At 44.4% G+C, this 26,772-nt stretch overlaps 1 protein-coding gene across 5 annotated transcripts in view; it reads right to left on the bottom strand.

Annotated features, from left to right (window-relative positions):
- Positions 1 to 26,772, bottom strand: part of PDK3 (pyruvate dehydrogenase kinase 3) — a 114,318-nt gene that overhangs the window by 75,267 nt on the left and 12,279 nt on the right. For 2 of the 5 annotated variants that reach the window (XM_047763962.1, XM_047763963.1), the window contains exons 1-2: positions 5,037 to 5,122; positions 4,129 to 4,227 (exon numbers count right to left, since the gene is read on the bottom strand). The exons of 1 other annotated variant lie outside the window; for it this stretch is intronic. Coding sequence is in view for 1 of the 4 variants with exons in the window: in XM_047763960.1 (XP_047619916.1) it covers positions 5,037 to 5,142 (106 nt within the window). In the remaining 3 variants the exon portion in view is untranslated. Of the gene's footprint in view, positions 1 to 4,128; positions 4,228 to 5,036; positions 5,393 to 26,772 lie in introns of those variants that run through there. 2 more of the 5 variants (XM_047763961.1, XM_047763960.1) reach the window with 1 other exon arrangement.

The following is a 26,772-nucleotide window of genomic DNA, read 5'->3' as shown; positions in this document are numbered from 1 at the left end:
GGATGAAATACTGTACACATCAGCTGCTAACCCAGTGCTTGGAGGAATGACTGTAGCCTTAAATACTCAAGTAAACGACAAACAAGAATCTTCCCACTCAAAAAGAAAAAAAAAAATAAATAACGACACCTAGGAGATCAGGGGGAGTTAGTAAAGTCAAAGTAAGCATTAATTAACCAGAAAACTAAAGTCGTAAAACAAGTAAGTGAATCCAATCCTGTAAACCAGCCCCTAATCTAATCTAATCAAGAAAGAGGGGGTGGGGAAAAAAAACCTTAGAAGGAATAAAGCAGGGAACAGCCACAGAGAAAATCAGGACTAAGAGACTACTATCTCCGCTATGCAAACTGACTTAAAAACCTTGATGACTACAATAATTTTCTAGAGAAATATATCAAAATGGACTCTACAAGAGACAGAAAATCTATACAGATCAATACCACAGAACAGAGAAACCTGTCAAAGAGTAATAGTCACCAAGATATGCTAGGTTTAAAAGGTTTCACGGGTGGATTCTACCAAATCTTTAAAGAACAGATAGTTCAAAAGATAAATTGGTCCTAGGAGTCCCTGCTGTGGCTTAGTGGCTTAAGGATCCTCAGTGGCTTAAGGATCCAGCAAAGGTTGCAGCTACAGCTTGGATTTGACCTCTGGCCAGGGAACTTCCATGTGCCATGGGTGTAGCTGGGGGAAAAAAAAAAAAAAAAAAAGATAAACTGGTCTTAGTGCAGAAAAAAAGTATTGCTTCTGGAAATCCTGTGAAATTGGATTGTTATGATCATTATACAACTACAGATGTGATAAATTCATTTGAGTAATAAAAAAAAGAAAACGAAAAAAAGTACTGCTTCTGAAACAAGTACGACACCGCTAAGAAAATCTACTATACTGCAGACACACAACATCCATAAATAGCACGTGAGTATCAACAGAATGAACCCAGGCATGCTGCATACTACTCATTCTAGTTCTGTACATGCTTAAAACTGTCCATAATAAAAAGCTAAAATTAAAAATTTTTTACTCTATAAAATAATGAATCACTAAATTTGTACATCTGAAACTACTGTAATATCATAAAACCAACTACGCTTCAATTAAAAATATTTCTTTGCTCAAGGAGACAAAGATTCTATCTAGATGCATTTTTTTACTTATCAAAAGTTGGACAACAATGTGAAAGTCTAGCAAAATAAGCACTCTCAGAAATTTCTAGTGAGAGGATAAACAGATAACCTCGATGTAAAGCAATTTCATGAAAGGATTAAAATTTCAAATGCATATAGCCTTTCGTGTAGAAAGACCACGTTTAGGAATTTGTCCTCCACATACACTCGCACAGGCATGAAATGAAGAATGCAATAATTCCCCGTAGCACTGGCTGTCACAGCAAAGAGCGGAAACAACTTACTAGCCATCAACAGGGCGTTAGCTAATGAATACAGAACATCCATAAAAACAAATTCTCAGAAGCCATAAAAAAGAAAAAGGAAGTTCTGAAGATACCAACAGAGAAAGCTGTCCAAGGAATTAAGTTTTAAAAGCATGGTACAGACAGAAGTATTACAAGATGTCATTACTTAAAAACTGGGAGGCTACTGGACAGAAGTAGGAAGCTAACTGCTCTATGTCCTTTTGCATCTTCTGAATCTGGAACGCCGTAACTATAATCTCAGAACGAAAAGAATATTTTTAAAAATCCCACCCTTTAGAACACATTACTGCCATTATAAACTCATAATTCATTAGAATGCTTGCTATTCTCATGGCACCTGCTTACTGCGTGGAAGGCCACTTTTCAAGTGAAGACTGAGCTCAAGAAACTCTTCTCTTAAAAGGCATGGAGAAATATGGCCCACAGATGAAAGGGGGACAGAAGCTCAGATCCAGAAGATCATCTAATTAGTGGTTCTCAACCCTGGTTATGCTTAAGAGCAACCCAAAACACCTATGCCCTGTACCCTGCGATCAGAACATTTATAGTAAAGTTTGGGGGATGGGGTCCAGGCAGGAAAACCATTCCTCTAAATGCTTTACAGCAGAGGTCCTCAATAGACAGTGATTTATTTTGCACAACCCCCGCCCCCGCCCCCAGGGAAATGGCACTGTCTGTGTTTGTTGTGGAAACTCCTGGGTGGATGGATGGGGGGGTTGCTCCTAGTGGGTAGAGGCGGGGGATGGTGCTTTAGTAAACCTCCCACAATGCATAGGACACCCCCCCCACCCCACCCCCGCAACAATGGCCTGTCCCAAAATGTTGGGAGTGCTACCTTCAAATAAAATCACTGCTTCTGAAGTAACAAGCAGTTACTAAGAACCTTCCCTCTTAAGAAAGATCATCTCATTTATCAGTATGGATACCTTAGCCTAGTAAAGCCATTTCAGTGGCCATAGAAACCACAATTTGTTGGTGTGGTTGTAACAAATACTGTAAGCATGAAATTATATCCTTTTTCATGTCTCCTCCCCTTTGTAAAGTAGCCAGGGAGAAAGTCACAAAGCGGTAGTCTGTGGGTCAACACAGTCCATGCATCTGTTCTGTTTGAGCCCCGGGTCTTTTGAAATACACTGAAATGATGCCAATCAGCTTCCCCCCGGAGCCAGCATATACCCAGAAGTCGGCGGTCTTCTCCCCGACCCCCTTCCAAAGCCAACTTCATGAAGGCATTTGCTGCTCCCCACCTGGGGCCTGTAAGCATTTGAGGTGGCCCTCCCCTGCAGTGTTCTCCAATCATTCAGGGGCACACAGCCTCTTTCCTCTTCTTCCTTCTCACCTTAAAAATATCCCACACCCATCTGAAATTCTCAAACTCCCACATCATTTGCCAAAATCGGACTTCTATCAAGATCTGGAAGAGCCAGGAGACAGGCAGAAGTTGAAATGGCCGTTGTGTGACAACTGTTTGCTAGCTGTTGCCATTAAAGATAGGTTGCCTGCCACCTGATTCAGCTCTGGGCATTACAGACAAGGCTTGAGTTTCTAGCAAATTCCACTACAATTATATATAGTGCTTCTGGGAGCTTCCTTATAAGGAAGAGACTTCAATTATTAGGCTTCTTCCATTATCCTAGATTAGAGTAGCCCCTCCACTGCTCCCAAAATAGGTCAGAAGCCTTTTATGGGAAATACCTATTCAAAGATCTGGTCATTTTCTGCTTAAAAAGCTCATCCCTTCTCCTTTGAAATTAGGATCACACCATTTGGGAGCTGTGCTCTAGAGATGACCTTATACAATCCATGCATTTTATTGCCAAGGAAAAACAACCCCAGGGAGGTTCAGTCCCATCGCCAAGGCCAAGCTCTTGAGTCAGTGGCATAGCAAGAATCGGAACATTTGTTTCCAGATAATGGTCCCATGGGTTTTCCATGATAACACTATCTCCCACTGTGGTTTCCCTCCTCAAATAACATCTCTGCCAAGACACCTATTAACATGGGCAGATACTAGCTGCAATAGAAATAAATCAACCAAATTTCATCAAGCTATGTACGAGAACTATGGCTTCAACTCTGAGGGTGGAGGGAAGCAACTGGGAGTCTCTGGATTCCTTTTGTTCCTTTTATTGTGAACTAACCTGTCTCAGTTCACCCCAGTGAAAAGCTTATGTACCTTCAGAAACTCTCTAAACCATAAATGAGGGATGGAAGACATGCTATTTATAGCAACAGCGACATTCTCTTCCTAAACTCTGAAGTCGGGAGCTGCCTCAAACCTCTAAAATTTTCACCAGCGACCAGAGAGGGTAGAACAAAACTACTGAAAAGCTTTTGGGAGTGAAGCTTAAGATGCAAAGATCAACATCTCACTGAAATCTGACTTTCCTCATCCTTCGCTGGCAAATTGGTTTCTGAAAATTTAATTTGGTCTCAACTTTTACTCCTCTCCTCCTATCCCACCTTAGGTATGGACAACATCACAGTGGGCATACTGGCTCTTCCCCTAACGAAGGAACATGCCACCTATTCTGCACTGAGATGTTTTAGGCCCACATGACACCATCCCTTGACATTTACGAAAAATTCATTAAATGAACAGCCGCCCCATTATTTTCCCTTGAGAGCTGAGAACACCTCTGCTGCTGTTCCATTTTCTTTTCCTTCCAGGAGGCCGCGTTCCGTACTGATACCTGGGTGCGCACTTTTGTTTTACTTTCGGGTGTTTCTCAACCAGCTCCCTCGCATTCAGCAACTGCGAGTGTTCCCTCCTCGGTTGAAACGGCACCACTCTGGAGAAACACGATCCAGTTAACAGAAGGTCCTGGAATCTATTCTCATCTCAGCTAGGCCTCAGGCAGGTGGGAGGCCGGGTCTTCTGCGCTCCCACCTCAATGCGTGGAAGCTGCCCACCAGCCCACCCGACAGGGGAGAAGGTGGGTGGGACACAAAAGGAGAGGAGCGACGAAAGGTGCCGGCACCGAGGCCCGGGTTGTATCAGACCCTGATCTGACGCTAGGCGCCCACATGTCCGCTCTTCCCCAGCATTTAAGGGGTTTGCAGCCCAGGCCTCTAACTGCCGTAACACCAACAGGACAGCAGTTCGAGTCCTGTCGCTCCAGCCCCACAGAAGCACCTTAGGGCAGAAAAAGAACAAAATACCATTGCATAATTTATTCGACCTCGAGGTGTTTCTACACAGCTGTTAGCCAATTAAAAAAATCTAAAATTAAAAACCGTTTAAAAGCTACCCACATTCCGCTCCGAAGTTTTAAGGGCGGTGAGGTCTGTGTCAAGTAGATTTGAAACTAATGATGGCAGGTTTGTGGAGTGCCGCCCCGGATCAGGCTCCTTGAACGCGGTTTCTGTGTTTCCTGGTGAACCCCCAGCGGGTGTGCGGGTGCCAGGCCCTGCCCCTCCGCGCCCCGAAATCCGAGCCCCCGGGAGAGCCCCCGGGCATCCCGGAGCTCCGCCCGCGGTTCCCACGGACTTTGCCCGGAGGCTCCAGAAACCCGCGGTGGCGGGCCCGGAAGGCAGCGGCCCCGTGCTCCCGGGCCAAGGGAACCGTGGCGGCCGTGGGGGCCCGCGGGCCCGCACTTACCGAAGTCCAGGAACTGCTTGATGGACAGCGGTGACGGCGAGAAGCGCGAGTAGCGCTCGATCTGCTTGGGCACCGGCTGCTTCAGCAGCCACCGGAACAGCCGCATCCTCACCGGCGCAACGCAGAGACCAGCCGAGACACCCAGGCGGCCGCAAGGACCGGTGCAGCCAAGCCGCGAGGGTTGGGCACGTTAGCCAAACGCGCGCCCCGGCCTCAGTCTCGGCCTCAGCGCCGCGGGGGCAGCCGCCGCAGCAGAAGCAGCAGCAGGAGCAGCAGGAGCAGCAGCAGAGCAGCAGCAGAGCAGCAGCAGTTCCCGGGCCGTAGCCGGCCGCCCGCGGCTTCCGCAGGCTCCGCCCACGGGGGCGGAGCGGGGCCGAAGCACGTACGCGGCGCGCGAGGGACGCGGGGGGCGCAAGGGGCGCGTGGCCGCACGCGCTGGCTGCTGATTGGCCGCTGCCTCACTCGCTTTCTTTCGCCGGAGTGCAGTTGGGTGTAGGCGCCTCCCTCCTTGACTTCTGGGACCCAGACCAACCTGGCAAGTGCTACCCTGGGCTGTATACCCTGCTGGGTCCTGCGCGGCCGAAAGGTGGCGGAGGCGCTAGGGGACTGGGAGGAGGCCCAGAGTCTTCGCTCAGAATCCGATACGATGCACCACTCAAGGCCCTCTATACCGAAGGCACCTCTTCCGGGAGGCCTTCCTTGGGTGGGCTGACTTGCACTTCAGGGTATTCTTTGCATCTTGACACTTTGATTTTCATCTTCTGTTTGCCACTTAGCTATAGTGGCTGTTTCATGCCCTCTGCCACTACCACCATCGTTGGGCAGAAATAAACTAACTGACTCGGATTCCTGTCCGCTCCTCACCATTGAATGGGATTCATTGTAACGTCGTGTTTCGTGCTTCTACCCATGCCGCCCCACCTCCCCTCGCTTCCACTCTTTGGAACACTTTGCCCAGGATTGTTAGGGCACTGACTCTGTTTCGTGGCTCCCCGTCCCTGGTTCCCACCAATCGTCTCATCCTACCCTCCCCCCGCCTGGGCCAACAACTTTGGGCAAGAATTAAGTCACTGATGTCATCAACACCATCACCATGGAACAGGATCAATTATAAGGTCGCTGACACTTCACTTAGTACCTCCCTCACCCCCTGTGCTCTCCCCCTAAGACCGCTGGGCAGGGTTAATTGTAAGGTCATTGTCTCTCTGTTTCATGTCGCCACCACCACTACCATTGGAAAGGATCAAATTTAAGGTCTTTGGCCCTATCTTTCATACCCCCTCACCTCCATCACCACCGCAGGAAAGCCCCCTGACTCGTTCGTGCCTCACCAGTACCAGCACCACTACTTCTGGACAGGAGTCAGTGCTTACACTATGTCTTACAGTTACGCAATATTAGGTATTCTTGGTGTAAGAGTGAACTTGAACTCAGGGTTCAATATATGAAATCATTATTCCCTAATGTGAAGGTATAAAGTACACCTTGCTTTAACCATTTCCACCAAAACTTGCTTTATTTTTGGCAATGTATAAACATCCACTAAATGAAAGGTAGAATGTTCTCTAAGAAAAGGTTAAAAAATGTAGCTGGAAACCACTCCTTTGGTCTGATTGGACTGGCTTTCTCACTAAGATTATTGGTGTGCAGCTATTTAGCTTTTGCACCTTTGTTGGGTTTTTATACACCCAATTCTTTGCTTAATACCTGCATCTTTACTCTGAACTTCAGGAGAAAAGTAGTACATATCCTCAAAGATATCCAGTGGTGATATCCCTCACTTCTAGATTTTCACGTACATCTTGGTCATCTTGGTGGTGGTATGAACAAAAGCCGAAAAGACATACTAACAATCTCTTTAGCCAGAAGCTTTGTCAGCAGAGCTAAGCAATCCTGTTGGTGTACATGAGCAAACAAAAAGACTTCTGGCCTGTGGTAGCACTTTCCCAGGTGCTACCTGGAGGCAGAGTGTACTTGGTGGCAGGTGTGGGAGTCAATGAGCAGGAAGAAGCTGAATACCCACGGAGAGGGAGTTTTTCCCAGCCTAAGCCACAAATCGCTACTCATCTTTCTGAGCTTGGAAAGACTTGTTTCACTCCTTCCTTTTTTATTGAACAAAATGCTACTTTATGTATTCTGCTGATTTATTGAATTGCCATGTGCCTAGTTTTATTAATGTTTCTCCAAAAGGTGGCAAAGTCTTAGAAGCTGGGGACAACATGAAAGAGCCTGGGAAAATAGAAACTGTGCTGGCCCAGGGCTGAAGTAACTCAGTTTGAAGCTTGGTTCTATCATTAACTAGCTGTGAGACCTTAGATAAGTCACTTTGCCTTTCTGTGTCCCAGTTACTTTTTTTTTTTTTTGTCTTTTCTACAGCTGCTTCCGTGGCATATGGAGGTTCCCAGGCTAGGGGTTGAATCGGAGCTGTAGCCACCAGCCTACACCAGAGCCACAGCAACGCGGGATCTGAGCCGCATCTGCGACCTACACCACAGCTCATGGCAATGCTGGGTCCTTAAGCCACTGAACAATGCCAGGGACCGAACCTGTAACCTCACAGTTCCTAGTCGGATTTGTCAACCACTGCGCCACGACGGGAAGTCCCCCAGTTACTTCTTACGTCTTATGGGGATACCTGATTTCTCTCCCTGGTATTTGTGACAAAGCCAATGAAACAAATCGAGTTTAATATAAATACATGGTATTACTGTACCCCCTTTATCCACTCTGTGTGTGTGTAGCTAATACTTTCATGTCACCTTGCAAAATCCAGAAGCTATACCAGTGGGTTGATTTCAGTGCTGTTTACAGTTATAAAAGAAGGATCTTGAGAGAAATAAATAGATCTTGATGAGCTTTTCCCAATTATTTTTACATATCAAGGTCTTGCCCAGGCCCTGCCCCCAGTGCCTCTCAAAGTGAGATCCCTTGACCAGCAGCAGGAGTGTCACCTTGGAACTGGTTAGAAATGCAAAGTCTTGGAACCCACCCCAGACCTACTGAATCAGAAATTCTGGGGATAGGACCTGGCAATGGGAGTTTTAATAAGCTATGGGAGTTTTAAAGATACGGCCACATTTTTTTTTTGTCTTTTTGCCTTTTCTAGGGCCCCTCCTGTGGCATATGGAGGTTCCCAGGCTAGGGGTCTAATCAGAGCTGTAGCCACCGGCCTACACCACAGCCACAGCAACGCAGGATCCAAGCCAAGTCTGCAACCTATACCACAGCTCACGGCAACGTCGGATTCTCAACCCACTGAGCAAGGCCAGGGATCAAACTCTCAACCTCATGGTTCCTAGTTGGATTCGTTAACCACTGAGCCACGACGGAAACTCCCACAATTTTTTTTAATATTCCTCCCCTCAAGAGATGGAGCTTAATTCTTCTCCCCTTCAGTAGGGGCTAGGTGTAGTACTTCTAGCCAATAGAAGATGGCCAAAAGTGATGCGATCTGACTTCAAAGATTAGGTTATAATACAACTTCTGTCCTGTAAAATACCTAACCAATATTCCTCAAAACTATCAAGGTCATTAAAAACGGGGAAAATCTGAAGACCTGTGACAACCAAGAGAAAGCTAAGTAGACGTGCCAACCAAATATAATGTGCTCTCCTGGATGGGATTCTGGAACAGATAAAAGGATATTAGATAAAAAGTAAGGAATTCTGCATAAAGGATGGATTTTGGACCAGATGTGTTTAATAATAATGTATCAACATATGTTTATGAATTGTGGAGTTCCCGTCGTGGCTCAGAGGAAACGAATCCGACGAGGAACCATGAGGTTGCAGGTTCGATCTCTGGCCTCGCTCAGTGGGTTAAGGATCCAGCGTTGCTGTGGCTGTCACATAGGCCAGCAGCAACAGCTCCAAATAGACCCCTGGCCTGGGAACCTCCATATGCCATGGGTGTGGCCCTAAAAAGACAAAAAACAAACAAAAACAAAAAACAAAAAACCACATATGTTTATGAATTGTAATAAATGTACCATACCAATGCAAGACGTTAGTAATAGGGGAAACTGGGTATAGGACACATGGGAACTTTGTGTACTGTCCTCTCAATTTTGCATAAATCTGAAATTGTTCTAAAAATGTCAATCATACGATATAGTATTAACGACTGTAGTCATCACATTATATGTTACACCCCCAGAACTTATTTATCTTATAACTGGGAGTTTTGAAAGTCTCCAAGAGAGCAGATCTTAAAAGTTTTCATCACAAGGGAAAAATTTGTTGTAACTATGTGAGTTTACAGAGGTGAACTAAATTTATTGTGGTAATCATTTTGCAATATATACCTCTATCAATCCTTATATTGTACACCTTAAATTTATACAATGTTATGTCAATTATATCTCAATAAAACTGGAAAAAGCAATACCTCCTGGTACTGCTTTTACAAAATGTAAAATCAAAATATTCAAGTACCATAAAGAACATATTTAAGATAGCAATGAAACTCACAGAGAACAGACTTGTGGTTGCCAAGGGGGAGAGGGGAGGGAGTGGGATGAACTGGGAGATTGGGGTTAGTAGATAAGAACTATTTAGAATGGATAAGCAATGAGGTCCTGCTGTTTAGCACAGGGGACTATATCCAATCTCGTAAGGTAGCCCACGATGGAAGATAATATAAGAAAAGGAAGGTATATATGTATGTATGATGGAGTCACTTTGCTGAACAGTAAAATTGACACAACATTGTAAATCAACTATAATTTTTAAAAAGATAGCAATGAAGACATTTTATAACCATGGAATAACTACTGAACATTTAAAGGACATGAATTACTACTATTACTACTACTACTAATAATAATGTCAACATTTTAAAAAAACTGTGGCTTCCATCTTAGCATTTTCTCTCTCTCGCTCCCTCTGTCTCCGTCTCTCTCCGTAGCTCGCTCTTGCTCTCTCTTAGAAGCCATCTGCCTTGCTGTGAGGCAGCCCTGTGGAGACACCCACAAGAGTGATCTTGGAAGCAGATCGTTTTCCTGCCCTGCACCTTGACTATAACCTCGTGAGAGACCCTGAGCCACAACCACTCAGCTTAGCAACTCCTGGACCCCTGACCCATAGATGTGCTCGCAGTTTGTTATAATAAATGCCTGTTGTTTCCAGCTGCTAACATTTGGTTAATTGGTTATGCAGTAATGGTTAACTAGTCTACAAGCCCTCCAGGTGATCCTGACACATGCTCAAGTGTGAAAACCCATGCCCTGTGCCATGTACTCTAAAGAAGCACCCTAGTCCTTCTTGTTAATGCCTCAGACCGTAGCATGGTCCTCACTTAGACATAAGTGAGGCCTTCCCTGATCACAAAGGCGATTCATTCCCCTTGCTGTATGGTTTCCTGATTCTCTGTGCCTCCCACTGTAACACTCAAAACACTTTGTTAGAGTCTTCAGCACTAGACATCAGCCCTATGACCAAGTCTGGCTTATTCACTGCTTCATCCTTAGTGCCCAGCATAAGTGCCAGTCACTACTTATGCCACAATAAATATTTATTACATAAATGAAAACCAGCAACAATAACAATACCCACCCCAAATCGCATTCCTTCCCATAAGCTCTCAATTATTATAATAATTTGATAAAGCCCAAAGCCAAAGTGGACTGGAACAGATGAGGAAATAAATACTCCCTGATTATCTCATCATCAACCACCGGTCGGTGGATCTTGTTATAATACGCCCCCACCCATCACTTGGCTTTATGAAATCCTGGTCTCCCTGTCTTTTCCTCCTCTTAGCTTCTTCACTCTCAGCTAACATTTTTGGAGCACCTACTGTGTGCTCTGTGAAAGTACCTATGTTGTCCCTTCACAGCAAATCTAATGGATGAATGTTATCCACATTTTACAGGTGAGCGAACTAAGACACAGAAAGCCTAAAATAATTTAAGATTGCATGGCCTGTACATGATGGTCCAGATTCGAATCTGCATCTCCTGACTCTCTATGTCCTTTCATAATACCAGCCTGAATTGTTTTTAATATACATTTTTAAAAAAATTTTTAAGTTGAGCAAAATTGAGTGGAAACTGAGTTCCCACATCCCCCCACCCTCCTCCCACACACCACCTCTCCCCCCCATCAACACCCTCCACCAGAGTGAAAACTTTGCCAAAATCAGTGAACCTACAGTGACACATCATTATCAACCAAAGTCCACAGTTTACATGACTGTTCACTCCTGGTATTGTACATTCTATGGGTTTGGAAAAAGCACGGTCCTAAAAATCCTCTAATTTTAAAAGTGGAAAGTAAGAGTGTGAAGATGAGTGAATTAGAGGAGCAGGAAATTTTACTAAATTCATACCTTTAATCAAATATGTGTGTTATTTGAGGCATTAGCTCTATTCTTTAAAGTGCCTGGATTCTTGATTTTCTTGACACACTGTTTTAGATGGGACCAATCCTCTTGAAACCCACTTATCCTGGTCCTTTCTAATTTCTAGATATGGAGGGTTTTCAGTCTTAATAATCTCTCTCTTCCCCTAAAAGAGGTCAGAAAAGATTTTTAAGTACAGGGATGGGGGGACAGGATAACTTACTGAGAAATTAAAACTGGATTTTGTTTTTGGTGCTCTTGAAGGGACAAAAGGAGGGGGTAGCTAACCCTAAAGATGACAGAGACTTGGGGTCTGGGCTTTGGGCTGCTGTGCCTTGGGAAATGCATTAGCTGTTCTGTACAGCAGGGTGCTTTGGCTTCTAGGGCTGAAAACAGAAGTTGGAAGCTATAGGAGACATTTTGGTAGCCTCTGTAAATTCATTCCCTCTCCTCTTGGTAACTACCCCTTCCATTTTGTTTAGTTCACCATGAAGTGCAACTGTGCTTTGGCCGAGGTTGGGGGTTGGGTGGGGAATAACCCACTTTAGTTGTAGTAATGACATAATGTGGCTCAACCAAAAAACTAACAAGCTTAATTCTGACCACTGGCCATGGCTCGTGGTATTGGCACGTGACCCAGTTGAGGCCACTAAGAAAGGGGGAGACATTTTCCAGGGGCTTCTGTAAAAGAAACTTGCTTGCTATTCAGAGGAAGCTTCTGGAAGAATCTCTCCCTCTTTCACTCTTTCTAAGCACACTCATGCACACACACACAGATACACACACACAGACACACACACACACACGGAAGCATCAATTGATAGCCATTTTGTAAAGCTGACTGTGGAGAAAGCAGAGCAGAAGTGGCAAGAGCCTGGGTCCTCCATATCATCAGGCAATTAAATCACCATTCCTGAGGTTTCCTGTGAACTCTCAGTTTCACAGGCTAGTACATCTCCTTTATAGTTCAGGCCAGCCTGGGTAGATTTGTGTTGCTTAGAGTAAAAAATATCGTAACTTTCACACGAAGCATTTTCCAGATACCCTGCATACACACTCAGGAAAAAGTCCCACCGTGATGGTTGCTGGTGGGCATCTTGCTAGCTCTCAACGTAGGAATTCAAACCCAGATTTAATTTGATTTTAAAACAATAAAGAAAGGTAATGTTTCATGTGCTCAACTGTTATGAAACAAAATCATGTCATAATATCCAGAAAAAAAAAACATTAAAGGAGAATGGTTAAGTAAAACATGGCACATGCAACTCAAGAGACCATTATACAGTCATTAAAAATTCACTGTATGAAGTCTATATGAGAACATGGCAAATACAAACATTATAAGTGGGTGAAAGCAAGATATAAAACTATGTATTAAATTTGAGCTCAGCTATGTAAAAGATCACATAGAAAAACAGTCGGGAAGGAAACAGCAAAATGCCAACAACATAAGAACATTAAAGAGTGTTTTGAGAGATACCATTTAGGAAATTCTTGAAGTCCCTGGGTGTGAAGTGATCTAAAAACACGATCCGGAGTTCCCGTCGTGGCGCAGTGGTTAACGAATCCGACTAGGAACCATGAGGTTGCGGGTTCAGTCCCTGTCCTTGCTCAGTGGGTTAAGGATCCGGTGTTGCTGTGAGCTGTGGTGTAGGTCGCAGACACGGCTCGGATCCCGAGTTGCTGTGGCTCTGGCGTAGGCCGGCGGCTACAGCTCCGATTCAACCCCTAGCCTGGGAACCTCCATATGCCGCGGGAGCGGCCCAAGCAATAGCAACAACAACCACCAAAAGACAAAAAAAAAATTAAAAAAAAAAAAACCACGAACCAAGGATAGGTAACATGAATGGCCTTATTCAGTTCTCTTTCACCCCAAAAGATGAAGGTTAATTATACAGAGACTTGTCAGAATCCACTCTTTTATTTTCATCCAAACATGATCTTACCAGTTCCTATTAATGTTTACTTAGGGTCCATAATTAACTGAGCAAGAATATTACAGGCAGTGGACTCTGACATCTAAAGTGCTACCTCTTATCTGGAAAACTTAGTGTTTGTTACATCAGCAAATCTAGTACAGCCTTCACCCATCCAAGCTGTTGGCCAAGGAGCAGTTCCCACCCCCAACCCCACCGCTGACCATCAACACCACCCACAGCCAACTTGACAATGACCCTGAGTCAGTTTTCAAGTTGCTAAGATTTTCGTCAGAGAGAGCTGTATACCTACCAGGAAGGCCTCTTCCCCAGCCTCTAGAGCCTTATTGTCAGCCCTAATCCTTTTCACCTCCCGCCTCCCTCCACTTAGCCCAATGCTCTGGAGGTTTGAGGCTCTGAGGAAAAGAACGACAGCCATTCCTCCCACGGAGATTCCTGCTCTAGGATAAGCTGTACCGTGTACTATCTGACACCTGAGACAACTATAAATAGTGATGTTAAAGGCACAGGACTGGGGCCAGTCACCTCCCACAATTTGAAATGTGCCATAGGATAGAATCAAAAAGGTCAGATTTCAAAATCTAAAGGGATTCGGTCTCGTTATAAGAACTAAAGCCCATGGGGGGGCTATCGAGCACTTGAAGTGTGCTGGTCCAAATTGAGACATGTAATAACTGTAAAATTCACACCAGATTTCAAAGACTTAGGAGGCAAAAACAAATAGGTAAATAAGTGAAAGAAAAAGCAAAAATGGAGTTCCCGTCGTGGCGCAGTGGTTAACGAATCCGACTAGGAACCATGAGGTTGCGGGTTCGATCCATGGCCTTGCTCAGTGGGTTAAGGATCCGGCGTTGGCGTGAGCTGTGGTGTAGGTCGCAGACGCGGCTCGGATCCCTCGTTGCTGTGGCTCTGGCGTAGGCTGGCGGCTACAGCTCCGATTCGAGCCCTAGCCTGGGAACCTCCATATGCCGTGGGAGCGGCCCAAGAAATGGCAAAAAGACCAAAAAAAAAAAAAAAAGCAAAAAGACTAAAAACATCTCAATAATTTGATACTGATTACATGTTGAAATGATGTTTCAGATCAGTTGCCTCATATATATTTTTACAATTACCTTCACCTGTTTATCTTTGTTAAAGTGTGGCTTCCAAAAAACCTAAAATTACACCTGTGGCATGCATTTGGGGCTCATGTTCGATTTCTATTGGACAGGGCTATGTTTGGTTACTTGCAGGGTGTCTCTTACACTCCTGTGAATATAGACAAGGTAACTAACATTTGCTGCTGGGCTTCATCATGTCAGAACTATATTAGGTGCGGTTAGGTCTTTCAACCCTCATATCAATTCTGCAAGGCACTCATGACTATACCTATTTACAGATGAAAAAAACTGAGGCTCAAAGAAGTTAACTTGCCCAAGGCCATCCAATGAAATACAGTAGAGCTGGTAAATTCAACACCGATAATTGTTCAGGGCGTTATCCTATTGCTAAGGCTTTTCTCTCTGCCATGACTGGACAATCTCTACAAGGAGAGGAAGTGATGCCAAGAAAATGGGAGGAGACGTGTTCTCTAAAATTGAAATTGCTAAGCATGGGCAAGCCTCATTAAAAAATAAAACTACACCTTCCCAGTCCATGATGCCAAGTTGCCAAACACATGACTGGTGACAAGTGAGGTAGCACTGCTTTTCTTTTCCTCTACCCCTAACTCGGAAAGAGGTTTGGAGTGGGTGCTGTTGAAGAGCTAGACCTGCCCCATTTGGGAAAGAAAAGACTCCTGTAAGTTTCTGCCTCCATTTTAGATGTAGCAGGAAGAAAACATTACTACTTAGCCCTATAATTTCCATTTTCCTATAGAGCATCTTTTTTTTTTTTTGTCTTTTTGCTATTTCTTGGGCCGCTCCCACGGCATATGGAGGTTCCCAGGCTAGGGGTCGAATCGGAGCTGTAGCCGCCAGCCTACGCCAGAGCCACAGCAACGAGGGATCCGAGCCGCGTCTGCAACCTACACCACAGTTCACGGCAACGCCGGACCGTTAACCCACTGAGCAAGGGCAGGGACCGAACCCGCAACCTCATGGTTCCTAGTCGGATTCGTTAACCACTGCGCCACGACGGGAACTCCCCTATAGAGCATCTTAATGGGTTTGGATATACAAGGTTGGGATTGCAGCTGTGGAGAGAAGTACCTGCCCCACCCCACTCCCACCCAAGGTGATCCGGGAAGGAAGAGAGTGAAGTAGACTGGAGGAAAAATCGGGGCTTTAAGAAGGGCTGAAGTTGTATGGCCCACAACTCCCCCTCTCCCCAGCAATTTCATAACAGGTACTTTCTTACAAATGCCTGTTTTCCTGGCAGAGTCTGGTGAAGGAGGTGTGTGGTTCAGTAGCAGCAATCCAGGAAAAAGCCAAGTAGTGAGGTGGCTAAAGCACAGTATGAACAGAAGTCCAGGAGGGCTGAGGCCAGTGATAGGCTGTGGGATCTGAGGGTAGGATGGGAAAGCACAAAGGAGCAAAGACAGAAGGGCCAACACCTTCACCTCAGTCCCCTGGGCATGAGGCCCCCAGCTCACATCTGGGTGACACAAAATACTAGATTGTTGGTGAAAGCATGGCATAAAACTAGCTCTTCATGAACATTCCAGAGTTTCATATTCAAGCTCAAAATGTCATAATTACAGTGCTTTTTTTTTTTTTGGTCTTTTTTAGGGCTGCACCCATAGCATATGGAGGTTCCCAAGCTAGGGGGCAAATTGCAGCTGTAGCCACTGGCCCACACAACAGCCACAGCAACTTGGGATCCTTAACCCACTGAGCGAGGTCAGGGATCGAACCTGTGTCCTCACAGAGGCTAGTCAGATTCATTTCGACTGAGCCATGATAGGAACTCCATCATTATGGCCTTAAATATGAGACGAGTTTTGGTTTCATTCCCCAGAGCAGACCGTGTGCAGGTTGCAAATTTGAGAGAGAATGACAGAAAACACCACCCCAGGAGTAGGGAAACCCACCGATACTGGGCTTGTAACTGCCAAGTTATGGCAGGTAACTGCAGTTCCATCCTGAGAAGGAACTCTTTGGAGGGGCCAACATGCATCTGAGTTCTCCCAGCCAGAGGCCAGGGGTCGGTGGCTGAGCATTGCTCCTGCGGCGAGCAAGGCTTTCCCTAGGACTTTAGGCCTCCTCTGTGTACTGCCCAGAATTTCATTACTCTCCAGCTCTTCCTCAAATCATTTTATCACACTTCAACATATGCTTACATTATCTCATTTCAATTGTTCGAAGCTTCATAAAAAGAGTCCTATGTTGTAAGAAAACTTCTAGAACTAATTTTTGCACTCAGTATCATATTAGGAAGATTCATTTTATGTTATGTGTGTTGCCAAAGGGGCATTTAGGCTGTTCCTAGTCTGTCTGTCTCTTTCTTTTTAGGGTTGCACTGCAGCATATGGAAGTTTCCAGGCTAGGGGTTGAATGGGAGCTGTAGCTGCAATGTGGGATCCGAGCCTCGACTGCGACCTACACCGAAGTGGATCCTCGACCTGCTGAGCTAGGCCAGGGATTGAACCCGTATCCTCAGGGATACCAGTCGGGTTCCTTACTGGTGAGTCACAACAGAAACTCTGCTTCTTTCTTTATTTGAAAGTATTTATTTACTTGCTACAAATAGTAAACAGTAGTGCTGTGACTGTCATTTTTGGACTGGTATATAGCTAGCATGAGAATGTTTAATACTAGAAGATAATGCAAATTGATTAAACCAATTTATACTCCTATGGATGAATAAGAGATTGCTGTTAATCCATAGCCTCTTCTTCAGAACTCAGTATTGTCATATAGCTTCATCAAATACTCTAGTTTTGGGCTTGGGTATTAGGTTCATGGGTGTTCATATTTATTTATGTATTTATTGAAAAAGAGAAGCACACATGGACCTGTATAGCGTGAGCCCAGGATCATTCCTATTAACTCATTTCTATGCAATTACAGAAAATAGTAGAGTCTCAGCATATCTATCAAATTTTATAAATGCGCGCCACCGGCTTCCATAAACTCCTCAGCCCAGGATGGGATGCAAAGATTCAGTCTAGCTACTGTTCTGAGCTGGGCAGTGTCTGCTCTTTCTCCAAAGATCATTTCCCTTCCAGCTGCCTCCACCTGACCAGCATCATTCTCCTGGGTCCAAAAAGTTCTCCTTGCTTCCCGGAGTTTCCCTTCCCAACAAAACAATAACTCATCAGTGTCACGTTTCCTTAAGACCCTGCCCTTTCCTACCAATGATTCCAAATGGAAATTTCAGGCACCAGAGCCAAAGAGTTGGGTTGATCATTGTGGTTGAGTGGGCTTTAGAGCATTCCTCGTGGCACCAGGCAGGCCGTTATCTGTCCCCACTGAGGTGTAGGGGTAGGATCACCCCTAGACACGGGTAATCCCTACTTGGCCGTCCCGCAAGATGAGGCAGTATTGCTATTCACTGACGATGTGGTTTTAGGCAAGTGATTTAACCTCTCTGAGCTTTGGTTTTCTCGCCTGGGAAATGGGAGTGACAAAGGCTCCTTTAAAGGTTTGTTGTGAGAACTGGAGAGAGTACCTTCCTGGCCTCAGGCAGCTGTCAGTTATGGGGGGGCTGCTACAGTTTCTACGCATTTGAGCATGACAGCAAAGCCTACCAGATACCTGACCTCCAAGTTCCGGGCCTAGATCTGCTATGAACTAGCTCTCTGGGTCTGAGGAAAACTGCTTCAGCTTTCCCTGCTCAGTTCCTCAAATGTAAAGTGAGAGGGTTGGACTTCAGCTGACCTCTAAAAAGACGATCAGGAGTCTATGAGAAGAACTCTGACTACAGTACTCAATTATTTATCAGTGCCAATGTAGTCACTCACAGCGGTTATTCCTCAGGTACTAACTTATTCAGTAGATCCTAAGAGTTTGGACAAGAGCTTTCCCAGGAAATGAGAGAAAAGAATTTTGTTTTACTTGAGGGAATAATTTCCAAATCTGAAGGGCTAAGGAAAGAGCGAAAGGGAGGACCAGTACCCTAAAATTTACACACAAAACTTAGGTTTGTGTTCAAAACTGGGTTCGTAACTCTGACATTCTCCAGTTACTCCAATTATTTTTTCACCACTCAAGGTTATTGCATGAGTCAGCACTGTATTCTGTTTCTCCTTGTACAACCCCTTTCTTCTTTTATTCCTTTCCCTCAAAATGGCTTCATTCTTTGCCTGCATTATTTTTTCTTTTCTACAGTCCTGTTGTTGTTTTGGTTTCAGTGAGAAAGTCACTTGCCTTAAGTAAGTTTTACTTGGCAGCGTAACCCAAGGAACACCTGCTCTCATTCTTAAGCTATGTTCTCCCAGGGCCATGGCCAAAGAGTTCCATTTGAATTAGATGTAAGCTGGATTTCAGTAGACAATTAAAAGAAATAGAGGAACATTTTCTCTTTCCATTATTTAAAACTTTAACCTCAAGCAACTCTTTTGGCTTTTCCGATAAGCTTCTTGGCTTCTCACAAAGTAGGAGACTCACCTGTATCCTCCCTTTATCCTACTCTGGGGACTCACCTACCTCACAAATGTCCTATTGTCCTTTGTCATAGGGCTGCATACCTACTGGATGAGAAGCAGTTGTGATGAAATGTTAATTTACTCAGACTCCCTAGAGACACAAAATCTCTCCAACACAATCCAGAGGATGAAAGGAAGAAAGAGAAGGAGAGGGTGAGTTCATGGTTTAGGTCTCAGAATAACCAAGGCTCCAGACAGGGAAGGCAGCCATCAAGAATTTGGCAGCCTAGAGGAAGATCAAGTGATGGAGTGATTCTGGCCAAAGATTGCAAGTGAACCGAGATTATGTGGTTAAGGCCCGGGGAGCCTGCAGACCTGTCCATCACCTCTGTTTGTCTTACTGGGAGGGCAAAGTACGAGTGGGCATGAGCTCTGGTGGGGCAATGGTGCTAGTCTTTCAGCCCTTCCCCAACCACAGTTTCCCGTCAGACTCCTCGCCCCCACATTGCTTTTCCTGAAGGCTCTGTTCTCACTAATATCTGCCAGAAATACTCAGAGGAAAAGACAATTCCTAGATTCTGTCCCCCTCACCCCACCATACCAAATTCATGCTAAGGCCACCAATGATCTTCATGTCCAAGGGACACTTAATAGTTCTGTTTTTCTAGACCTCATGGTCACTCCCTTTTTGCTGAAAAACCCTGTTTGAATTCATTGGCTTCCAAGGCTCACTGTTTTTCTCCCTGCCTTCCAGGTCGCTTTTTCTGACATGGGCTCCTCTACCTCATCTTAGGGTTCCTTAGAGCTCTTTCCTAAGCCCTCATCTTACTTGCTTCTCTCTTCCCAGGCAATCTCCACTATCCCCATGGCTTCATTTACTATTAAAATGTGGTTTCCCAACAACCTCCTGCCTCTGTATATGCAAATGCCTACTTGCCATTTCCATTTGACTGTCTCAGTGACCCCCCCCTCCTCAAGTTATACATGTCCAAAATTATATTCATGATTTCCCCACCAAAATTCTTCTCTTTCAGCATTATTCAGTTCCTTAGAAAACTTCCTTAGTTTTGCTGACTGGGCTGCTTAAACTAAGAACCTTAGACACCATCCTTGACACCTCCCTCTCTGTCCTCTCTCCCACTCCATCAATTGTCACCTTTTGATTCTCTGTCCTACATACATATCTCTTGAATCCTTCCTTCTGCATCTCTCCATCTCACTACCACCATCTTGACTATGGACACCAATAGTTCTCACCTGTGCTACTGCGCTGTCCTTACAAACTGGAATCCTGGCATCTCCTCTCATTCCTCACTCCACTCTTTTATCCACGGCAGCCTAAGTGATCTTTAAAAGTGTAAATATGGTCTAGCCCCCACTCAGCCCTCCATCTCCTCTTGTACAGTTCTAGCTCTTGCTCTGTCTACTCCAGCAATACTGGATTTATACGAATGCCTTAAAATGCTATGTTTTGCCTGCCTGCAGTTCTTGAATATGCTCTTCCTTCTGTCTGAAAGGCTCTTTCCACCCCTGATGACCTGAGACAGCTAACTCCTGCTCATCCCTAGAATCAGCTTTCAATATCACATCCTCAGGAAATCCTTCCCCCACCATCCAGATGGACTGAGTCTCCTATTAATCACTTTCATAACACCATGCAGTGCTCCTTCATAGCACACTGCACACTTGAGGTTAATTAATTACAATTTTGGGGCTTAATGCCAATCTTCCTCTTGTGGAAGAGGAATAAGTTCCATATTGACAGAGCCGATGTCTGTTTGTCCACCCATGAGGTCCCTGCTCCTAGCTAAGTGCAGGCCCTTGAAAAAAATCTGTTTAGGGGATTTCCTGTCGTGGCGCAGTGGTTAACGAATCCGACTAGGAACCATGAGGTTGCGGGTTCGGTCCCTGGCCTTGCTCAGTGGGTTAGGGATCCGGCGTTGCCGTGAGCTGTGGTGTAGGTTGCAGACGCGGCTCGGATCCCGCGTTGCTGTGGCTCTGGTGTAGGCCGGTGGCTACAGCTCCGATTCGACCCCTAGCCTGGGAACCTCCATATGCCGCGGGAGCGGCCCAAGAAATAGCAACGACAACAACAATAACAACAACAACAACAACAACAACAAAATCTGTTTAGGAACTAACTCTCTGAACATTCCTACCAGTTCTTACTCCAACGTTTTCTCAAACCAAGCTTGTTGAATTGAAAACACCCTGCTGAGTCCTATCTTAGTTCCCCATTGCCGCTGTTACAAATTGCTGCAAACTTGGCAACTCAGAACAACATAAGTCCTAAAATGAAATATGTAAATATCTCATACATCTTTATATCAAAAACAAACACCAACCCAACCAAAAAAATGGGCAGAAGATCCAAATAGACATTTCTCCAAAGAAGACTGATGACCAAAAAGCACATGAAAAAATGCTCAACATCACTAATTATTAGGGAAATGAAAATCAAAACTACAATGAAGTATCACCTCATACCAGCCAGAAAGGCCATCATCAAAAAGTCTACAAAGGAATTCCCTTGTGGCTCAGTGGCTTAAGGATCTGATTTTGTCACTTCAGTGGCTCAGGTCACTGCTTTGGTGTGAGTTCGATTCCTGATCCAGGAACTTCCACATGCCATGGATGCAGCCAAAAAAGAAAGAAAGAAAAAAAAAAGGTCTACAAACAATAAATGCTGGAGAGGGTGTAAAGAGAAGGGAAACCCCCTACACTGTTGGTGGGAATGTAAACAGGTAAAACCACTATGGAGAACAGTATGGAGGTTCCTTAAAAAACTAAATATAAAAAATCTTATGATCCAGCAATCCCACTCCTGGGTATATATCTGGAGAAAAACCGTAATTTGAAAAGATACATGCACCCGTGTTCATTGTAGCACTATTTACAATAGCCAAGACATGGAAGCAACCATCAAAAGATGAATGGATTAAGAAGGTGTGGTACATATATACAGTGGAATATTACTCAGGCATAAAAAGAATGAAATAATGCCGTTTGCAACAATGTGGTTGGAGCAGGAATGGAGATCACTCACATGTGGAATCTAATCAAGAATTATACAAGGGAGCTTGTTGACAAAATAGACTCAAAGATTTTGAAACAAAACTTATGGTTACAGAAGAGAAAATGTTGGGGGAAGGGATAAAATGGGAGGTTAGGACTGGCATATACACACTACTATATATGGAATGGATGAGTGATTAGGACCTACTGAACAGCACAGGGAACTCTACTCAATGTTCTGTAGTGACCTATATGGGAAAAGACTCTGAAAAGGAATGGATATACGTATGCGTATAACTGACTGACCTTGCTGTACACCTGAAGCTAACACAACATCGTAAGTCAACTACATGCCAATAAAATTTAATTTTTAAAAAGGGGGAAAAAAAAACCCTAAAATCAAGGAGTCAGCAGGGTTGCATTCCTCCTGTAAGCTCTAGAGAAAAATCCATTGCCTAGCTTCTAGAGGGTGCCTGAATTCCTCGGCTTGTGGTCTCACATCACTCCAACCTCTATTGCCATCATCATGCCCCCTTCTCCACTGTCCTGCTTCCCTCCTATAAGAACCTTTGCAATTACATTGAGCCCATCTAGGTAACCAAGGAGCACCGCAACATCTGCAGATCCCTACCTTAATTGTATCTGCAAAGTCTCTTTTGCCATGTGAGGCGATATATTCACAGGTTCTGGGGAGAAGGAGCTAGACATCTTTGGAGAGGGGCTTTATTCAGCCCACCATAACTCCCAGGCCCAGAGGGTAAAACTTTGGCAAAGTTTTCTAGAACAGATTCTTAACCGTGCTATAAAACATCACACACCACACACACTCCATACACATCGTGATTCTGCCCACGTTATAACTTTCTCCTACGTCCTTTTATCAGTTAGTTTGGATTAGTCCGTCCTCAAGTGTGAGCATATACGGCATAGTGTCCACATACACATGGTCCTCGGATGTGCTTAGCAGTCCCTTCTGATTCCTGTCCCCTTGGTAAAGAAGGCAGGGCCATGAAGCAGAATGGGAATGAGGCTGAGTGGCTGAAGTGACCTCACCTTGTTTGATGTCACAGGCTACCCTTCCAACCCCAAGTCTCCTGTCCAAGCTGTTGCTTGCTGGGGAAACTGGCTGAGGGAATGGGTGGTCACAGTTGTCTCAGGTGGAAGAATCTTAGTAAGAAGCTGTGGTAGAACATTTTTAGACACACTTTTAATTTGTAAAACAAAGCTCAGATGATGCACAAATATTTGGCAATAAGCGTGGAAGCAAAAAAAGGTTTCATGATACAAATAATTTATATCTTCAACACTTAGTTGGTATGAATATTCTTAAGACCAAGAAAGCCTGATCTTCAAAGTACTACCTCTGGACTGTTTACCTCAGCCCCAGGCATGGTCTCCTCTTGCGTTACAGCTGCCATTACACGCCCCACCACCGCTTTTTTTTTTTTTTTTTTGACAGTTATGGAAATGAACAGAAGACTTCTGGCAGCACTGCATGTACTTCCTGGGAGTGAATCTCTGGTTCCTAATAGGCATGATCTGGATTTTTGTGGAAGCAAAGACAGGCATGCTTTTTTCTCACATTACCTAGTCCCCTTGGAGTAACCAACTCTCAGTTCTTTAATCCTGGGTCCCATCTAGAATTATTGCTTTATGGATATTCTGGAGTTTTTCCAAGTCTTGATTATTTTACCCGTGAAAGATTTCCAAAGGGATGAGATGGCAGTGAAAACACCTTTTCTACACTCTTCTTACCTTTATTAAAATAAAAACATCACTATCAAGAATAGTTCTAGGGGAGTTCCTGTTGTGGCTCAGTGGTTAACGAATCCGACCAGCAACCATGAGGTTGGAGGCTCAATCCCTAGCCTTGCTCAGTGGGTTAAGGATCCAGCCTTGCAGTGAGCTGTGGTATGAGCTCGGATCCCAAGTTGCTGTGGCTTTGGCGTAGGCCGGCAGCTATAGCTCCAATTTGATCCCTAGCCTGGGAACCTCCATATGCTGTGGGAGCGGCCCTAGAAAAGGCAAAAAGACAAAAAAAAAAAAAAAGAATAGCTCTAGGTAAGTTGTTCTAAGTCGTCTATTCCTAACAGGGACACACCTTTAGTGCAATCTAGTCATGAAGTTTTAGAGCTTGGAGAGTGGAGATAGGCTGGTCCACCCCCTTATTTTGCAGATGAGGAAGCTGAGGGGTAGCCACCTAAGGAAATTGTCCAAGGGCATACAGGTTAGGGCTGTTGACAGTTTCATAAGGCCATAAAAACGTATCGACCAAGATTCTACATATCCAGTTGATAACATTCATAGATATAGTTTCCATATAATAAATTCAGTCTTCATTGTTTTAAGGTGTTGTGATAATTCGACCTGAGCTAGGCCAAAGTTTACTTCAAATGTTCTATGAAAGAAGAGCTTACTAAGCAGTTAATGGTGTAAAAAAGATCACAGAGCATGTTGTTTACTGGTTCCTAGGGGCAAACTGTTTAAAGGACATTTGCCTTTAACTGTATGCAACTGCATTTTTGATTTAAAAATAAATCATTAAAATAGGCTCTGCAAAACCTGTTTAGAGTCATTTTGTTAATTATTTAATCCTCATTATAGACTTGCAATTTTTAAAAAATTAGTTCTTTTAGGAGTTCCCGTCGTGGCGCAGTGGTTAACGAATCCGACTAGGAACCATGAGGTTGCGGGTTCGGTCCCTGGCCTTGCTCAGTGGGTTAACGATCCGGCGTTGCCGTGAGCTGTGGTGTAGGTTGCAGACGCGGCTCGGATCCTGCATTGCTGTGGCTCTGGTGTAGGCCGGTAGCTACAGCTCCATTCAACCCCTAGCCTGGGAACCTCCATATGCCGCGGGAGCAGCCCAAGAAATAGCAACCACAACAACAACAACAACAACAAAAAGACAAAAAAAAAATTAGTTCTTTTAAACAATGAGTCTCAGCTTTCATTGATCCAGCCTGATTATCCCTTCTATTGACTCAGAATTAGAAGAGTTTAAACTTCAGGGCTTCAAAGGGAATCAGAAACTGTGTGGCAAGGCCGACCCTTTCAGAACCACTGCCTTCATGCACCTTGAGTGAATCTGGGACGCTTTTGCTTTGATGAATACGGGAGGGTGGACTGTTGAGTTTGGTTTTCCCCATGAGGACGAATATAGTACTTTTAATGGTAACTCATTTATACACATCAAGGATTTCTTCAGATGAAAACTGACTATAAGTCACTGCCATGCACGAGGCCTTTCGGAAGTCCTTTGCCCTTCCTGCCTGCAGCCCACATGCTGCTATCCTAGGCTGTTTCTGTCACCCAGCTTTGTGGGAAACAGTGAATGTAACAGGATTTGATTTAAACTCTGGACGCCTATCAAGACATGCAAGAAACAGCCCCTAATTTTTTATTAATTGCAAAATCAAACTTATTCACAGTGGAGTTCCCACTGTGGTGCAACGGGATGGGTGGCGTTTCTGCAGCTTTAAGACACAGGTTGGATCCCCAGCCCGGTACAGTAGGTTAAAGGATCCGGCAGAGCCACAGCTGCAGCAGGGGTCACAACTGCAGCTCAGATCTGAACCCTGGCCTGGGAAGTCCATATGCCATGGGGTGGCAAAAAAAAGGAAAACAACAACAACAACACCACCCTATTCCCAGTGGAAAGTTCTCTCCCTCCTGGAGGGCAAGGACTGTTAACTAATATTATGTACCTGTCAGACAGTCTGGTTTGGGGGTGGTTCCCTGTGTTGAAAAGATTCATTTCATGTTTCCTATGATTGTATCTCCCTCTTACTTCCCTTGCATCTAGGGTTGCGAAGTACAAGACACTCAGGGAAATCTGAAGTTTAGATAAATAAGAAACATATTTTTAGTACAGGTATTTTTCATGTACTATCTGAAACATACTTATACTTTAAAAACTTACTTGTTCATTATCTGAAATTCAAATCTCACTGGATGTCCTGTGTTGATTATTTTGTTTTTGTTTTGTTTTTTGCTAAATCTAGCAACCCTGCATAATTCTCTTCAACTTTTTTGTTCTTTCTCCCCAAATTTTATTTTAATAGGCTTTCTTTCCAATTTCCCTCTCTTCTTTAGAACTGTTATTTCTTCATCTTCTGCTCTAATTTAGGGGGTATTAATTTTTAGTGATTTTGGATTGTGATGGGCAGCACCAGGCTTCTGCATAAACGGCCTCAGAGCTACACATCAGGTAAGATTTGAAGAGGGCTTATCTGAAGACATTTCTCCTGATATTCTATCCTCAGCAAATACTCCTTTGAATTAAGCACAGCCTTCTCTAAGCGGTACTTCTAAAACATCTCTAGGAAATAGTAATGCTAGTTACTAATACCTAAGGAGAAATGACAGTAATGATTTTAAAATTTTATCTCCATGTACCTTTTAAAAACAAATTCTTTCTTTGGAAGTATAACAGAAGTGTGTCTGAGTTCCCCTTGTGGCTCAGCAGAAACGAATCTGACGAGCATCCATGAGGATGCAGGTTCAATCACTGGCCTCGCTCAGGTTAAAGATCTGGTGTTGCCATAAGCTGTGGTGTAGGTTGCAAATACGGCTCAGATCTGGAGTGTCTGTGGCTGTGGTGTAGGCCAGCAGCTGTAGCTCTGATTCAACCCTTAGCCTGGGAACCTCCATATTCCTCAGGTACAGTCCTAAAAAGACAAAAAAAAAAAAGTGTCAATAAGTGCACAGCTAGATGAATTTTCCCCAAATGAACATACTCAGGTAATCAGCACTCAGACCAAAAAACATAACATTGGGGAGTTCCCTTGAGGTGCAATGGATTAAGGATTCAGTATTGTCACTGCAGTGGTTTGGGTCATTGCTGTGGCTCAGGTTTGATGCCAGGCCTGGGAACTTCCACACGCCACAGGTGCAGTAGAAAAAAAAATGGGGGGAGAAAAAGAAGCATAATATTGGGAAG

This window comes from Phacochoerus africanus, chromosome X (assembly GCF_016906955.1).
Source record: "Phacochoerus africanus isolate WHEZ1 chromosome X, ROS_Pafr_v1, whole genome shotgun sequence".
Lineage (NCBI taxonomy): Eukaryota > Metazoa > Chordata > Mammalia > Artiodactyla > Suidae > Phacochoerus > Phacochoerus africanus.
The sequence above is the reverse complement of the archived record's forward strand: the minus strand, read 5'-3'. Positions and strand labels throughout refer to the sequence as shown.